This window comes from Zootoca vivipara, chromosome 5 (assembly GCF_963506605.1).
Source record: "Zootoca vivipara chromosome 5, rZooViv1.1, whole genome shotgun sequence".
In the NCBI taxonomy this organism is placed as follows: domain Eukaryota; kingdom Metazoa; phylum Chordata; class Lepidosauria; order Squamata; family Lacertidae; genus Zootoca; species Zootoca vivipara.
The window spans coordinates 58,127,353-58,145,505 of record NC_083280.1 but is presented as its reverse complement, the minus strand read 5'-3'; the positions used below and the strand labels follow the sequence as shown (position 1 = coordinate 58,145,505).

At 40.3% G+C, this 18,153-nt stretch overlaps 1 protein-coding gene across 3 annotated transcripts in view; it reads right to left on the bottom strand.

Moving 5' to 3' along the window:
* Positions 1 to 18,153, bottom strand: part of DOCK1 (dedicator of cytokinesis 1) — a 362,095-nt gene that overhangs the window by 77,263 nt on the left and 266,679 nt on the right. For all 3 annotated transcript variants that reach the window (XM_035138565.2, XM_035138566.2, XM_035138567.2), the window contains one exon: positions 7,431 to 7,585. In XM_035138565.2, the coding sequence (XP_034994456.1) occupies positions 7,431 to 7,585 (155 nt within the window). The remainder of the gene's footprint in view (positions 1 to 7,430; positions 7,586 to 18,153) is intronic.

Below are 18,153 nucleotides of genomic sequence, written 5' to 3'. Positions count from 1 at the left end.
ATGGATGAGGTAGGGATCCCACTGGTGAAGCAAAGAAACCGAGGCAGCACCTCCTTACATCTTGGGTTATTTGAATACAGTACCTCAGTTGGCCAAGTAGCTGTTTCAATCCATACAAACAGAGTTCTATGTTTATTATGTGAGAGATCTACATTGGCTCCCAGTACGTTTCTGAGCACAATTCAAAGTGTTGGTGTTGACCTTTAAAGCCCTAAATGGCCTTGGTCCTGTGTACCTGAAGGAGCGTCTCCACCCCCATTGCTCAGCCCGGACACTGAGATCCAGCACCAAGGGCTTCCTGGCGGTTCCCTCATTGCGAGAAGTGAGGTTACAGGGAACCAGACAGGCCTTCTCGGTAGCAGCATCCGCCCTGTGGAATGCTCTTCCAACAGATGTCAAGGAAATAAGCAGCTATCCTATTTTTAAAAGACATCTGAAGGCAGCCCTGTTTAGGGAAGTTTTTAATATTTAATGCTGTATTGTTTTAATATTCGATTGGAAGCCACCCAGACTGGCTAGGGAGACACAGCCAGATGGGCGGGGTACGAATAATAAATTATTATTATTATTATTATTATTATTATTATTATTATTATTATTATTATCATCTATAAAGCATCAGCTATGGACATTCCCAGGGCTTGACAGCACTGATCAGCACCAGCTTCCAAAGATGGTGTGAGTCAAAGAGAGTTATTTACATAATCTCCAGGGAGGCAAATGCATCCTGTTTTTTTCCTTTTCTTTCATCTGTCTAATTTCCCCCCACTTCGTTCCAGTTGCTTTTCTCTTCTCTCACAGTTTTGCCCTTCCCTGTAGCTATGATTACACTTTGCAGCCCCACTTGGCACCTTCTCTTGTTAGACTTGTCCTAATATGACCCGTGGCCGTGTGTCTATTTTTCATTGTTGTCATCCCTTTCTGCTTGCCCTTTCACATGCTTGGAATTTTCTCCATCCTCATCATCTCTACGCTCTTTCCCATCTATTAAACGTCACTTATCTATCTCCTGGTCCCTGGGCTTCTCCCATTTGGTGGAAATGAATTTGAAATTATTTACTGGGATATGTATAAGCCACCAAACATTAAAATAAAGCACACATATACACATAGGCAACCTCCATCAGTTCTGCAATAGTATAAATTAATTGTAACACAGTCTGAATCCATTAGGGACCCAGGTGGCGCTGTGGGTTAAACCACTGAGCCTAGGGCTTGCTGATCAGAAGGTCGGCGGTTTGAATCCCTGTGACGGGGTGAGCTCCCGTTGCTTGGTCCCAGCTCCTGCCAACCTAGCAGTTCGAAAGCACATCAAAATGCAAGTAGATAAATAGGAACCGCTATAGCGGGAAGGTAAACGGCGTTTCCATGTGCTGCTCTGGTTTGCCAGAAGCGGCTTTGTCATGCTGGCCACATGACCTGGAAGCTATACGCCGGCTCCCTCGGCCAATAATGCGAGATGAGCGCGCAACCCCAGAGTCGGTCACGACTGGACCTAATGGTCAGGGGTCCCTTTACCTTTACCTTACCTGAATCCATTAGGACACTGAACCTTTATGCATAAAGAGTGCCCTAACTGCATTTTTGTATTTGCACAATACTCCTATCAGACTTCACTTTTTAAAAATGTCAGCTGTAACACACCCAGTGCACAGGTTATGAGGGCAGGAGATGTAACACGCCTTCTGTAGTCTATCAAAGTTGCCTTTCTTTTTACATCATGATGGGTGTTTGTCACAGAAGAGGATGAATGAATATCCCCTAAAGAAACAGAAAATTACTTACAACTAAATAAAAGCTTCAGCCAAAAAATGGGGCATGATTGATGGGGGTGGTTAAGACAAATGTGCTGACATTTGCTACTTAAAATGAAGACAGATGAATGTTCCCATGTTGATCTTGTACAGTAGGGGAGCACATACCCATCAAAGAATGAAAGCAATTTTTTAAATTAAAAAAAAATCACATGCCATTGGAGGTGGAAGCTGTGTCACTCGTTGCTAATTACATCACAAAAAGGTCCAAGTAGATTCCTGTGAAACTTCTGGAACCAGTCAGAACCACATTAGTAGAACCACATTAGCACAAAGCTGGCAGTATAATTGCAGAGAGAATAAACCCTTGGAGTGAAGTATTACACTGTTCAATCCCAAACTACTGTCCCTCAAATATGTATTTTCCCATCTTTTAAATATCCTATGAAGAATTAAAAAGTGACATCACGTTCCTTACCATGCAATTATTTAGGTGGCAGTTTTTAGGTGGGGGTAAGTAAAGATCATGATTGCACATAATCACTAGAGAACTTTACATGTAGTGTCTGATTAGTTATTTCTATAACAGCCTGAAAGCATGAAGGAAAAAGCAAGAAGGAAATGCACCCATCCTCTGATGAGATAACAGGAGACTTAGGCTTTCTGTGAGAGTTTGAGGCCAAGGAAGGAAACTTAGAATTTTAACACACACATACCGGTACACCAACTTTTTGCTCCATACCAATAAATTAATGTAATCTATCAAACTTCACACAAGCTAGATCTTTGGTATGGCACAACAAGATTGTCCTTAAGATATTTTTGCTTAGTTTTCAAGCTTTCATTTTTTCAGATGTTTAGAAGAGCATAAAATACAATGCACAAAAGCTACCTCTAAATGTATAAAACAACATAACAAAAACATATGAAATTATTCTGCAAAATAAAATGGGATGTGATTGTCATACCATTTGTTTCCCTTTCCTACTCTGAACCCTAGTGGCAGGTCAATAATTTCCATGCTCCATCATAGTTATGACATTATTGCAGTGTAGCTTACAAAAATCATTATGCTCCATGATTTGATTTAACAGGATGCATCAAAATCTCGCTTTCCCCAGAGCTGTGTATCTAGTGGTGCTGAAATTTTTCTTTGCCAGTGATTTTCAATTTATTTTGTAAATAAAACAACTCAATCAGAAACTATTCCCAAAGATACAAATGCTATTGTTTGTCTATTGGCCAATAATCACCGCTATGACTGAGGGGAGCATTTGTCATAGTCTGCATAGTAGAGGTATACTTATCCTTCACAAACAAAGCTAGAAGTGTGATGCTAAGCTGAGTCTTATTAGAAATTCATGTTAACCCCTCTTTGAAGGGTGGTAAAATGTTAGCATCTATAATCCTTTTTAGTCTATCAGATTCAACAAAGTCCATTAATTATGTGGTGCATTTAATTAAGGATTGCGGGATGTCAGACAATGGTAAAAAGACTGATTTGCATGATTACCGTATATTGCGGCGTACAAGACGACTGGGCGTATAAGACGACCCCCAACTTTTCCAGTTAAAATATAGAGTTTGATATATACTCGCCGTATAAGAAATACGACCCAGTGTATAAGACGACCCCCGACTTTTGAAAAGATTTTCCTGGGTTAAAAAGTAGTCTTGTCTTATACGCAGGAATATACTGTATGTTATTTAACCCATCCTGCAGTTCCCATAAGAACTGCAACATCATTGCTTTATGACCCCCACCCTTTGCATACCTATTTAAATACCATCCATGGGACCTGGGTTGCAATCCTATACACACTTACCAGGGAGTAAGTCTCACTGAACTAAACTGGATTTACTTCTGAGTAGGTATGTATAAGATTACATGGTTAAGTACTTCATTGGGGTTTCTAAATATTTTATGGTGCTTCCAGGAGCAGTGATATGTACTGCAAAACAGCAATTATTAATTTTAAAGTCCTGGGGAAATAGAAGTTAAAACATCCACTGACAACTAGATAAGACAGTGCCGCCTCATTGATATTACAATTTATTGTCAACTTCTAGAATTGAATAAAAAGATCCTCTGCTTCTTCTTGCTGACAGTCCCAACCCAATTACCTGCTTTTCATAACAGAACTCTAGCCAGAGGTGCTTTATTTGCATCAGTAGTTTTGTGTTAGCAATCATGTGTATTATCCATTTGTTTATTTTATATCCTTGTGTGATTTTTTATATTTTATTTGGAGGGCTCTGTTTGATTTTTATGACACAAAATGGATATACAACTGGATGTTGCATAATGTTGAAAGATAGATTTGCACAATAATTTTACTTGGTTGCAAGTTCTTTCAGGATACTTCTCTTAGCTTACTTCTAGGAAGTAAGATTGAGACAGAAAGAAAACATTTGTATACCCAGAGACAGAGAGACCATGATTATAATCTTATGGAATAAATTGTAACACAAAATGGTAACTGCTACTAACTGTTGTGTTTTACACATTAGATGAATTCATTATATTGGCCACGGTAGCTAGAGATTCCATGTTCAGATCTAAATATTGAGAAGGAATAACACGGAAGGCCTTGTCTATTACAGCTCACCTAGGAATATCCATGGAGCACCTGGCTGGTACCTCGCTGTGGGTAACAGAACGCTGGACGAGATAGTCTAAAACAGCAGGACTGTTCTTATGTAGTCTCCTGTCAGAAGCCATGGGAATTAAAACTGGGAGCGCTTGGTTCTGTACATGGCTCCCCATGTGATCAGCCCCCAGAAATGCATTTGGGGGAATTTTCCTACACTGGGAAGTATTCTCAGGCTTGGTATTGGCCCTGTCCACCCAAGTTGGCTAAAGGTCCTCTGAAATAGGAAAGACCTATTAGAGTAGGCATCCCCAAACTGCGGTCCTCCAGACGTTTTGGCCTACAACTCCCATGATCCCTAGCTAACAGGACCAGTAGTCAGGGATGATGCATAGCTGCCAAGTTTTCCCTTTTCTCGCGAGGAAGCCTCTTCAGCATAAGGGAAAATCCTTTTAAAAAAGGGATAACTTGGCAGCTATGGGATGATGGGAATTGTAGTTCAAAACATCTGGAGGGCCGAAGTTTGGGGATGCCTGTATTAGAGTCTTCCTGCTCAAGTTCTTCTGTGTTTGTTTGCTGATTGGCTCCTGACCTGGTTCCACAGGCGTGGCTCCTGTTTGACCTCCTAGACTCCCAGCACAATTTCTGACAGCTGCTATGGCAGATGGATGCAGGAGACATGCTTGTATGCAAAAACACAAGGAATACCTACTTGACTTAAGGCTACACCCGGATGATCAGCATGGGGATTGTGACAAACTTTATGTGGCTTCCGGGTATACCAAATCAGCGCACTTGATCCTGTAAAGTACTGCAGCTATTTCTGCCCTTAGGCTTTGGTCTCCTTTGAGGTATGCACCCTGGATTTGGTACGGAGCATTGGAGCTGCACTAGCCTTGCAAAATGCTCCATGAAAGTAGGAAAGACATAACCTTTCATCAACATCCCAAATGTGCAAAGCTTTTAGCCTTCCCAGACACTGTGAGTGTGCAGAGTTACACCCAAAGCTTCTGTGCAGAATATAGGCAGTTCATCATTTGAGACACGGCTTTCACTGTACAACCTTTGCACAGCACAACTTTGCAGATAACAGCACCAATTCAAGCAAACTTCTTATTTTGAATCCCTCCCCCCCCCCAAAAAAATACAGCACTGCTGGAAATATTATCATCTCATGTGCATGATTTTAAATGTGTGTGTATGATAGAGATAATTTGAAGAATGAAAATAAGCCAGGTATACCCAATACTATTATGTGTACGTAATGTGTGACTATCCTCTGTGTGACAGGTTCAAAACTCCACTCAGCTATGTAACTTGCTGGGTGATGTTGGGCCAATTTCTCAATCAAACCTACCTCACAGGCTGTCGTGAGGCTGAAATGTACATATGTATGTGTGTGTGTGTTTGTTTTTGTGTGTGCAATCTTGTAGGCTACCCTGAGCTCCTTGGAAAAAGAGATTTCCATAAAAATGGAGAAACAGAACAGGGTGTGCCAAACCAAGAGTGACGGAAGATAATTTAGATTTAGAACAAAAACAATGGTATTTCCTCACAAAATGGATACTACTTATCAGGCTTGCTTTCAGATGCTAACACCACAAAGGATGTGCAAAGAAAGGAGATGAGGTGAAATAAAATATTAAGATAAAAGGACACAACTTGTGGTGCCTTGATTCATCTGACTAGTCTTGTCCCTTTCCTCCCTCCCCATGAGATTGCTCTCCCTTACATTAACAGGAGCGGGATCAAATCTGCTAAATCAGTTACTGCTACTTGTCGATGTTATTCTGCCCGACGACAAAGTGGAGAGAAGCTGTAAAGACGAAGGCGACTCCCATCATAGAAAATCTTTACTTACAAAGTAATTACCTACTCTGTTGCCAAGACTGAGTTCATGTAATCAATTCTCCAAGGAATTGGTACCCAATAGGATTTCCAAGGTTATTTGTTCACACAAACACCTCCCCTCTCCCCAGTTTGGTGAACCTGATATGAACTCTTGTAAAATTTAGCTATTGAAAAGTAATATTGCATTTCATGTGGTTCTGCCATATATCAGGTGCATTTTTTCACAGGAAACTATGACATGAACATGTCTTTTATTTCCTGCTGGATTAACATTTCCCTAGAAAAACTGATCATGTAAACTCACTTAATGACAACAGAAAAGGTTTAGCTCATGTCTAAGGTTTAGCTTATTAATCTCATGTCATTCTTACAGCACACAGTTCTAAGAAAGAAAGAAAGAAAGAAAGAAAGAAAGAAAGAAAGAAAGAAAGAAAGAAAGAAAGAAAGAAAGAAAGTGAAATAAGAGTATATTTCATGTAACAGTTGTCTGAGAATGATATAGGACTTCATGTTTTCGAATTAAAGTGCTGTGAAATATTCCTCCCTCACACATTGTGGGTCTGCTGTAAAAAGGGAGCTAATTTAAACTTTGTTGATATGACTAATAAGGTTAGATAATTGTCTCTCTGGCAGGTAATTTAAACAGCAGGATAGCAATCCTTGTGTGAGTGCCTTTTTGCATAGAAAGAAGACAGTCTAGCCACATTTGTTTCCAGGCCTGCACAGCTGTAACTCAGTGGTAGTGCACATGCAAAAGGTTCTAGGTTCAAAACCCAGGCAAGACTAGGAAAAATCACAGTCTGAAACCATTGGGAGCTACTGCCATTGGGAACTACTGAGCTAGAGCAACCAATAGTCTGATGCAGTATAAGGAGCCTTTCAATGGCACTATTAGGGTTGAGAAACTGAGTAGGGATGCAAAAGAACTGAATATTCTGCAAAATCAGGGCTAGATGTATAGCCCAGTTTGAGCAGGATGACTATTGAATCTGCTTGCAACACCCCAGCAATGACAGAAGGAAACACCAAGCTTTCTTTGGCAATGTGCTCTGCTCATGGCTCCATTAGTTCCTTATAGGCATGCAGGTGGCAAAACTATAGATGTAGGTCGCAGGTTGTGGGTTTACAACTTGTGTCGGTCTGCTTAATACTGTACAGATAAAAGTTGCTTTGTGAATCTTCCTTGGACAAAGGAAAAGCATATTTTGGTACTCTGTAAACAAAATGTACTTACCATCTGAAAGCTTCTGGTACTGGTAGAATGAAACTCGCACTGCATCATATCGAAGAATATTGGGATGGTAGCTTTTCTAAGTTCAGTTTCAGGGATCAGTGTCATTTCTAACATAGGCCCCACCATCTCAGGGATGAACTTGATTTTATGTTGGCCTGCAGAGACAAAACCATCTGAATTTAGGAGAAGGAGCTTAATTACAGCCAAGGCTCTTCAGTTTTCAGAATCAAAATTTGTTCTGAAAAAAGAAAGGCAGGCAATAGTAAATAATAGTATTCTGAAGGTATACAGAGCACATTTGCCATAGAACAAAAAGCAACTTGCAAACCATCCAGGTTTTACAAAGCAGAACCTCAAAATCAGATGTCTCTTGGCCAGCATTTAAGCCCTTTAGGGTAGACTCAGACAATGCTTTTTGTAGGAAAAAAAGAAAAAAGAGAGAGAGAAAAATGATATCTATACAGCACTAGATACTGTAATACCTGTCAATATATTTAAACTAAAAAAGGTAACCCCTTCCCCAGCTTAGCTCATTATTGTCTCATTACTGCCAATCTATTCACCATCAAGTTCATCACCTGCTGAGTCAGCATTCTTTTTATCTAAATTTAGTTGGAACTAGAACAAATATTAAGTATCAGCACTTAATTCAAATTTCCTAAATTAACATTAAGCAAGTCTTCACAGTAATTTGCCTTTTTCGTCTGTAGTATATTTTGACATTGCAATTACAAAGTTGGCTCCTTCAACCCTTATTCTTCTCAATACAGATTGATAATACAAGCTGATGTGCTAGTTAAAGTTACCAGTGGTGAAAGAGAGGGAGAGAGAAATTGAATTGTTAGAAATATTAATTAATACCGGTAGTTGTTCAACAGAAGTAGCATTTGAAACATTTTTTGTAAATATATGCTTAAAGGTACATACATTGAATCATACAATATTTAAATTACACAAAAATGAAAGATGTGATAAATGTTGCTAGTGTTTTCAAAATATTTATCTACTGTATTTTTAATCACAAGTCTATTATTTCATTATCACTATGGACATCTCAAGATATGAAGCTGAATATAAGCTAGGGCTACAGTAACACTTCAGGTATCTGATTATCAAAAAAATTAATTATACATCTGTTTAGCACTTACTTCATCCTGACTCACACTCCATATGTAGAAATAAAGTTAAGTTCCCAGCAGAAACAAGAATTTCAAGAGAGATCTATGTAAGAATGATTACCAAATATATTTTGAAGAAACATATAAGGTTGGCTAGTCACAGAGTAGTATAAATCTGATGTTCTTGTAGACTTTTGGACATAGAAAATTAATTTGAAATGAACTCAGACCTGCTTAAGAAGCACTTGGCTTCATCTCTTATAAGCTTAGTAGTTTTACTGACTGGGTGGAGGTGGGAAGGCTCTCTTTGGATGGTAATGTAAGTTGCCATGCACTCTTCAAAACGAGATAAGCCAACCCTGCTGCATTTGGGAGTTGTTATTCCACTGAATGGAATCTGGACTTCTGCCTCAAAGTTGTTTCGTTATGGCACCGCACAGCAGTGGACAAGCTCTGAAGCTCTGCAAACACAGCGCCAGACAGAAGAGCAGCAGTCAACACCAGCTGGTTAGGCACGCAAGGTGTACCAAAGTAGAAAAAATGTTTAGGGAACAAAGTTGGAGGCTGAGGCAAGAACCCCAACAATAGCTAAATGAGGACTGGGTATGCTTAGTGGCCCCACAATGTCTTGGGAAGGGAGGGAATAAAAACTGAGGGGGAAGGAAACTGAAGTGTATTCTGTAAAAGAACTAGGATGAATGGAATACTGAACAGGAGCACTATACACAGCAATGTTTTGTTGCAGACCCCACTTGTATTTTTATATTTCTTGAGCAATAGCGATCTTGAACTTAAAGCCATTCACATTGGTGACCACCACCCTATCTTCTGAGCCATGAAAACTGTCACATCTAAGAAGCATTCCATAGCTTAATTAGGTTCGCTGTCTAATTCATTTATCCTGGGGACTATATTGAATGCACTGCCTGAATCAAGAGATGTCGTCAGGGCCCGAGTCTGGCATAGGTCAGCACTAAAGTATTAAGTCACAAGTGCCAGTGAAGTTAACTCTTTATTCAAGGGGGGGGGGAATACAGCTCAGGCCTATTGGTCTCAGCAATCCTTCCTGGTAGGTTTTGCCCGGATTACACATTTGTGAGGACTTTCAGAGATAAGGAGCCTTAGAGAGGAGTGGGAAGGTGAGGACTGAAATTCCTCACCTTCCCACTCCTCTCTAAGGCTCCTTATCTCCAAGGTTCCCCCCCCCCCATGCAGTTTCAAACTGCATCTGCACACAACTAAACTCTATTCTGCTCTTTTCATTTTTGTGTGTGCTCTTGGAGACCAGGAGGGAGGGGAGCTGGTTGCAGCAAGAGGGGGAGACTCCCTGAATTCTTCACCAGCCTCATGACCATCCACTACTTCAGCCTCAGAGTCTGAACTACACTCTGTCACAAACTCTTCCTGCTAACTAAACCCTGTTGCCCACCCAGCTTCTGACACCTTTCTCTTAGTCTTCTCCCTCTGGCCATTTGTCATCATCCCACCACTGCTCTGCTGGCTCTAAGGCCTTTTTTGCCTGGGGGTTCCCTAGGGAGTTCCCCAGCTGTTGCCTCCCACCACTCTTCTGCATCTAGCCAGTCCATGACAGATGTGCACTTTGCTTATAACAACAGTATTAGCTGTTCATAGATACCCTTGAACAGGACACAGCTCCAAAAAGAAATAAAAGTCTACATAATACAATAAAATTGTAATAGCACTATTATAGTTGAGCATACTCTTAAGCAGAATATTCAGTGGTAAGCTAGGAAAAGCTTTTTTAAAAACATGAAAACAGTATAAAGATTTATTTCTATTTCATTATTACTACCATTCAGTCTTCCAGGTGACAGTTCTTTTGTACTATACCTGAAAACTGCCAGAGCAAATAGATCAGAAAATGAATTATAGTGACACAATGTTATTTGTCAGGGAGACCATCAATGCCACGAAGTTCCTGTTCTGTCACAAGGCCCCAAGTTTAGGGATTGAATTTCAAGACAGAAAGAAAAATGGCTGGTTTCGAGGTAAATCTGTGAAAGAAGCACGTTGCCGTAACAACGCATTTTAAACCTTTGATTACCACTTTTTTAAATATAGAGAATGCCCTTGGTCCAAAGTGACAGCACTAACAAGGCTTCCCTATGCAATTCAACCGAAGATACACACCCACATGCGCAGTGTTGGCCAGTCCATTGAAGCAAATGGGAGAGGGAACAGCATACATGGAGCTCCCATGGCCACAAGGAACTGACATAGCAGGGAGCAAGTGAGGAATGTCCTTCTAATGGGAAACGAAAGGGAGTATCTGAGCTTGGTAATAATCATGAACACCACAAAATAAAATAAAGCTTTACATGCCCATTTTATAAAGTGTGGTGGTGAATGAACCCTTCACTTGTTCTCTTTGTACAAATGTTCTAATGTCTAATTCATCTCAAAATTAGAAATTTGTGGGCATCAGAAGAAAGCACTTCATCCCCCTTTTTGTCACTTGTATGGTGCCTCCTATTAAATCCTTCCATGTAGGTCTAACTGGCGAAAATATTAAATCAATGCAGGAAGAGGTGTCTCCCTAGGAAAGTAATGCTTGAGAAAAACGTGTACCACATGGAGAAAAGAAAGAAAGAAAAAGCAATTAGAAAATATTACAATGTGTATAATCACACTGCAAATCTTCCTTCCTCTGCTGCCTGAAGGCCATTTAGCTTATCAGTTCAGCTGCAGTGTTTGATGGCAGCTTTCCCTAGAATTTACTTTATTCTGCAGGGGTGGGTTGGAGGAAAAACAAGTAGAAAAGCTTATGAGAACTGCGGAGTCAGCAGCCCCATAGTTTTGGATGATAAACATATCGTTCCACAAATCAGCTATGCAGCATATCTGATCTCTAAGATACCCTGCCGATTCTCAATCTTGTTCAGCTGGAAACTCTGGGCCTTTTATCCCCCTTCCCATAACCAATTATCTTCAGGCTAAATAAATCTTTCTCAACCGAGACTGGTGTGAAGGGTGACCTCCCTTCGGGGTTCTGGTTGGAGAAGGCAAATACAATCCAAAGCCATCCAATGATGCTAAAGAGCTTGGTTTCAAGCTGGAGTACTGCCTCTTCAAATCCCTTGCAACTTTCCTTAAGAGGTAGTAGAACTCTGGCAGCCACCAATCCTTGCACTGGGATATAAGAACATTGGGTGGTAGCCAATTAAGTTTTCTTCCGAGCAGACCTATTGAAATTATCAAAGGAACTTAGGGCTCATCCAGATTTCCGTTTGCCTTGCCCTGCCACTCACCCCAAGGGAAACACTATCTTTAATGCTGAATCGGAGAAATAAGGTTTTCTGCAGATTGACGTTTGCTTCAGTTTCAGTGCTAAAGAGCTGAAAAAGTGACTGAGCAAACAGAAAACAGCTCAGACCCATGCTTTCTAGGCACACACTCAGACCAATACTTACTAGAGTGTGGAAGACAAACATGGCACAAGTGCTGCAGGTCACTGCGGCAGCTCCCTTACCCTCCATGTCTCTATACAGAGTGTGAGAAGCTCCTCAGGGCCTTCCCCTCAAGCTCCCCCACAAATGCCCCTGTTTACGAGTCCTGTTCATGAGCTCCCCGAAGCTGCAATCATCTAAGCAGAACTGCTGCTAGCTGCCAACTCTTCCCCCAACTCACTTCCTTGCCTTTTATCCAGCAAACTAAATTCTGCAATTAGATGAGTAATTTGGATTCCCCTTGTTGTCAGTGGGAACTAAGTGCCCATACGTGACTGCATGTAACTTGAGTATTTCTGAAGCCAATGTGATTGAGCTCATAAACTAAGATATGCTGTATTTTTCTTGGTGCCTGGCTTTATCAGTTTATAATTTACTCTTACTCTGCTGGAAAACAGATGCTTTCAAATTCATATTATCATTAGTATGCTGCGCCTTTCCTACACGAATAAAAGCATGGTAATTTAAATTCACAGACTGCAATCCTGCAATTAATTACCTGTGCAAATAAATGGGCTTTTGTGTGTGTTAACTGCATGCAGGATACCAGATTTAATTTGTACATTAAAATGAAATCATTTTCTATTACAACTGATGTATTTTCCCAGTTCCTATGAATTTTGAGTGTCTCTAACCCCAATGCCAGTACAGTGTTATTGTTGCCTCTGGGACAGTGTGGTACAGCGGTTAGAAGACTGGACTAGGGATAAAGATTCAAATCTATACTAAGACTGACCTTGGACTAGTCACTATGTCTCAGCCTAAGCTGCTTTATACGGTTGTCGTTACAAAGCTAGACATAATGTCCGAGATGCAATGTATGCTGCCTTGAACTCATTCGACAAAAGTGGGATATAACTGCAATAAAGTAAATTTGAACAGATCAAAACTGCTTTCTTGGATACTTTTCACACCCACAGCCCACTAAGGTACACAGTTCCCCCTCCCCAAATGTTAGCATTCAAGTATTCTCACTATTCAGAAAAAAACACTCCCCCTTACACTGTCATCAATCCCTAGCAATAACTCAAAATGATGTATCTTCAGAACCTTGAGCCTGTGCACTTGATCTATATCATGATGCCACAATACAGTAAGTAGGCATCAACTTTTAATGAAATGGGCCTAAAATCCTGGGGGGGGGGAAGCAGAGGGAGGGTGAGGGGAATACAATCAACACTCAACTGCACTCAACTTTTCCAGCTGTTTAGTACTCAAGGCACTCCCTAATAAAACAACTGATCTCACATTCACAATCCACTGACCCACCTGCAAAAATGGGAACAGATTTTTCTGCAGCCCAGCCTTAATATGCACTTTCTTATAGGCTGCTCTGAACTTTATGTGTGTGTGTTGTCTCCCCCCCAGCATACTTCTGTTAACCTACTATTTACAAATAGTACAACAGCACCCAGGCACAGTAGGCCTAGATAAAATGGCAGTATTTAACTACATGGCATTTTTTTTATTGAATGTTTTGGGTTAAAGCACGTATTTTCCAGGATTTGTTAAAGACTCTAACATTGTCATTGCCAGAGAAATGACTTGGAGACGAGCCTTCTTAACGCTGCTACCCCAAAAAAAAGGACCATTGCGTCTGGTCTATTAACTGGAATCTCAGACAGCTTTGGGAGAAGGGGATGGCTAAATGACAGTTGTGATTTGAATCCAAGTGTAATTAGGAATAGAGACGATGATGTAATATGGTTATGAAGAATCCATGAGTGATGTTATTAAGGGGGAAAGGTTTTCTTATTGGTTTTCTATAGAAGCCGCTGTTGGGAAGCCAGAGAAAACATTCTTGGAAAAATAGTTTTAGATATTAAAAATAAAAATCAGCAATGCATGCCAATAATACAAGCATGTCTTTCACCAGGGAATTATGATGGGAATAAACTGCATTTTAAGAGATGGCAATAGTATTAACAGAGAATTACAGAGATTATGCGAGCAAAATGCTGGGCTGAAGGAGTAGAAGGAAATTTACAGAGTCCACGCTGTTCTGGCAAATGAATCTTTTCTTATCATGAATGAGGAAAATGAAGTGATTAGAGAGAAAAGACGCCAACTGAGATTTGACATATCCCACCTGCAGGATCAACTGGCACCATGTCAGCAGGAAGAGGGAGAGATAATGACATGAAAAACCCTACTGGCTCATCCCCTGAAACATACTGAACTGTGTGACAGGGCTACTTTAAACCCTGGTCACTAAACGCAGAAGGACAAGGCAATCAGAGTAAAGGTAAATATAAATGAACCCTGACAGTTAAGTCCAATCGCAGACAACTCTTGGGGTTTCAGCACTCATCTCACTTTACAGGCCGAGGGAGCCGGTGTTTGTCCGCAGACAGCTTCCAGGTCATGTGGCCAGCATGACTAAGCCGCTTCTGGTGCAATGGAACACCGAAACCAGAGCAGCGCACGGAAATACTGTTTACCTTCCCGCTGGAGTGGTACCTATTTATCTACTTGCACTTTATTGGCGTGCTTTTGAACTGCTAGGTTGGCAGGAGCTGGGACCGAGCAATGGGAGCTCACCCCATCGTGGGGATTCGAACAGCCGACCTTCTGATTGGCAAGAGGCTCAGTGGTTTAGACCACAGAGCCAATCATGTCCCTCAATCAGAGTACTATTGTTCAAACTATTTCAGTGAAGTTATTCAACCACTTTGAAGGAATGGAGTCCCATGCCAAAAAATAATTGAAACCTGTTTATCTGGGGGATGCTTTTGGCAGATATTTAAAAGATATTGGTAGCTAGAGGTAACATAAGATGAGTCTATCCCAGCACAGGCGTCAGCTTGTGAGGTGATTATGGTGACTGGGCTAAAGAAGCAAAGTGACAGTTATTAACTCCTGATCACATCTGAGGAAGTAGCAAGATAATTACCGCAGATATTAATTAACAAAGAAAATAATTCCGTGAGACTGAGATTCTGTGGCTGCCGGGACTCCTAAAGATTTTTCAGGGAAACTTCTCCAGTATTTTAATACTATCTATATACTTACTATATTTCTTATAAGCAGAACCTATATGGATTGTTGCCCACAACAAACTGATTGAAATGGTCAACATGCCATTTTATTATGATTTTATTATTTTATTCATGTGTTATAAGTTCGGTATTACCATGATAACAATTTATTTCACATGACTAATGTCGTATTTGGTATGGTATTAGGAATTCCACTCTAATGTATCATTTGTAAAAGACAAACATATATTAATTCAGTTATTTCAGCATTATCACTGCATCATCTCAATGCAAGGCTGTTGAGCAAGCAAGCAGACGGATAATCTAGGAGTATGAAGCATCAATTTTGGGGACTGGCCGTGATCTTAGAAGGTCTTTCTCTGCTTAACAGGGACAGGTGGATTTCAAAATAGCACTTATCAGAGTTCAAAGAATAAAGCTGAAAAAGCAGCACAAAGAATAAAGCTGAAAAATTTTGTGTTGAAGAAATGATAGTTTTACTTGATCCTAAAGTTTTGCTTTTTAGCAACAACCTTGGCAATTCCTAGATTTTGTTGGTAACATTTTTAACTTAATTTTTTATTACTGCATTCCCCTCCTCTTGTTTTTCTGATAAACGAACAGTTTACTAATGTTTGTATAAATCTTAACTATATCAACTACCATCAACTTTTGAATCCCAACCTGAAACATGGAATACACTTTTGACATTTTTAAACCATGTATGTAAGGATTTATTTTTTATTTAAAAAAATACTTTTCTTGCTCTCTTATTTATAATTCTTCCCATATTATCAGAAAGAAAGAAAATAAAAGGCCATTTTACTGCTGGGATGGTCCCATCTTAGGTTGGGGGCAAGAAATCCATCTACCCCAAAATTACAGAATAAAAAAAGAGTAGGTGGTGTCATCAGCCTGTGCATACTGCCTGAGGGCTCTTCAGATGCAGCATATTTCAGCATGTTTAAGGTAGCAACCATGTCATTTCCCTGCTGCAGTTGCTGCTTGATTTGTGGTGGTCAGGAGGGCCTCCCACCTGCTCCGAGACCATTTGATGGCAACTGGGAAAACACCTAAAGTCAGCAGTTTGATTATTGTGGCAGTCTGCACTGAATTATTTTAATTTTTTAATTTTTTGCAATCAGAATTATGAAAACCAGATAGTTTGAGAATAAAGGACATGACACCAGGATTTAAATCGTATCTGTATACTAAAGCCAACTCTGTTGGCTTTTTCAGTGGCTTTGGCTGGCCATGACTGGGTAGAAGAGAATATGAGGGTGGGAGTGGCGAGAAGAAAGATGTGGGTTCATTGTATTGAGTTGAAATACACCAGGCATTCTTGGAGAAACAAGTTACTCAGCACCCTGAGTTCCATGTCTTCCTTTGCTCACATGAAGCCAGTCATTTTAATGGCTGAACACGTGATATCAAAAGGACTTAGGTCCAAGTACTTTACCTTGGATCAAGATGCGTGTGGAATGGAATACTAAAAAGTAGATTTTTGGTAGTGATTGACTCAAAGAGCTGAGCTTGGTTTACTGTTTTCAAACCAGACATTCCGGGTATACCTCTGTCATTTGTATATTATTATGTATTTTGGTTTATCCTGGTCTTTACTCACTAATGCACTCAAGTCTTTCTTAATAAAAACAGAACTGAGCTATTCCCCAAAAGGCATTACTAAAATCTTATTTTCCTTCCCTACATAACGCCATAGTTCAAACAGAGTGCACTTCCAAATCATAGAAAGATGAATGTGAATTCTCTCTTTCATCACATACTCATGTAATAATCAGAAGATATATCAGAGTTTGACTGGTTCATTGTTTCGTATTAAACACTCTACAATTCTGGCTAATTATACATAAAGTTGCTGCTTTCTTTCTTTTTTCCGCAGCAGAGTCATTTAAGAATATAGCAAGAGTAAGTTAGCCAATGTTCAGGTGAAAAGTAAGTAATATTGGCAGCTTTACAATATCATCAAAAACTTGCAGCTACTTAAGTGATTCAGCTGTCACAATTTATATTATGGCAAATCCTATGTAATTCACTCAGAGCAAAGACATGGCTAAACATCAAAAGAGGTATAGTGTCCATATCAATGGAAATACGAATATAATTTTTCTTATTGGTGATTACAGATAATTTAGTAATTACAGAGCTTTTATGCCAAAATCTGTGAAATCATTGAGAATCATTGAGAATGCTGCCTCTATGCACTTTTACCTATGCACTTTCTAAAATACATCTAGAACTCACTCTCTCTTTTTGGATGGTATGGTCACTCAATATTTCTATTGCTAATGGGAAGAGGGTTTTAAAAGTATTTCTTCCAGAGAACTTTGGTGTCAATCTGTGTGCCTGTTGATTATTGAAAACTTGCTATGACAGCAACAAAACAACTAACATAGACATTCAATGCAACACTTATGCAACTTGCTTGCTTAACAAAGCTTTGTCCATCCTATGAACTGATTAAGAGGAGGGTTCTTTCAGCAAAACCCATCTTAAAATGGATAGAATGCATTCAAAGAAGAGTTCAAACTAGTGAGGACCAATCCTTACACAGTGGCTGACACATGAGAAACTGCTGGGAACTGCCTTGTACATCAGTCAGAACAAGAATCATGGGGGGAAACTGTGCATGCTGGTGGCAGCCACTTCTTCTACATAACAGTTGCAACGCAAAAAATAGAATCATAGTTGGAAGAGACCACAAGGGCCATCCAGTCATACCTGCCAGGTTTCTGCCGGAGGTCGCGCTGTGGCCATTTTGGAACTGGGCAAAGCAGCATCGGAAGTCGCTTCTGAGCATGCTCCGCCCAGTTCCAAAATGGCCACTGCGCCAGAAATCGCTTCTGCGCATGTCCAGAGACTCCAGACATGCGCAGAAGGAGCCTTCCCCCGGGCGGTAAGTAAACCGGGGAAAAACAAAAAAAATTCCGTTTTTCCAGCTGGGAACGGCTGGAAAAACGGGGGTTTCCTGGGGAATATGGGAGACTTGGCAGCTATGCATCCAGTCCAACCCCCTGCCAAGCAGGAAACACCATCAAAGCATTCCTGACAGATGGCTGTCAAGCCTCCGCTTAAAGACCTCCAAAGAAGGAGACTCCACCACACTCCTTGGCAGCAAGTTCTACTGTCAAACAGCTGTGTC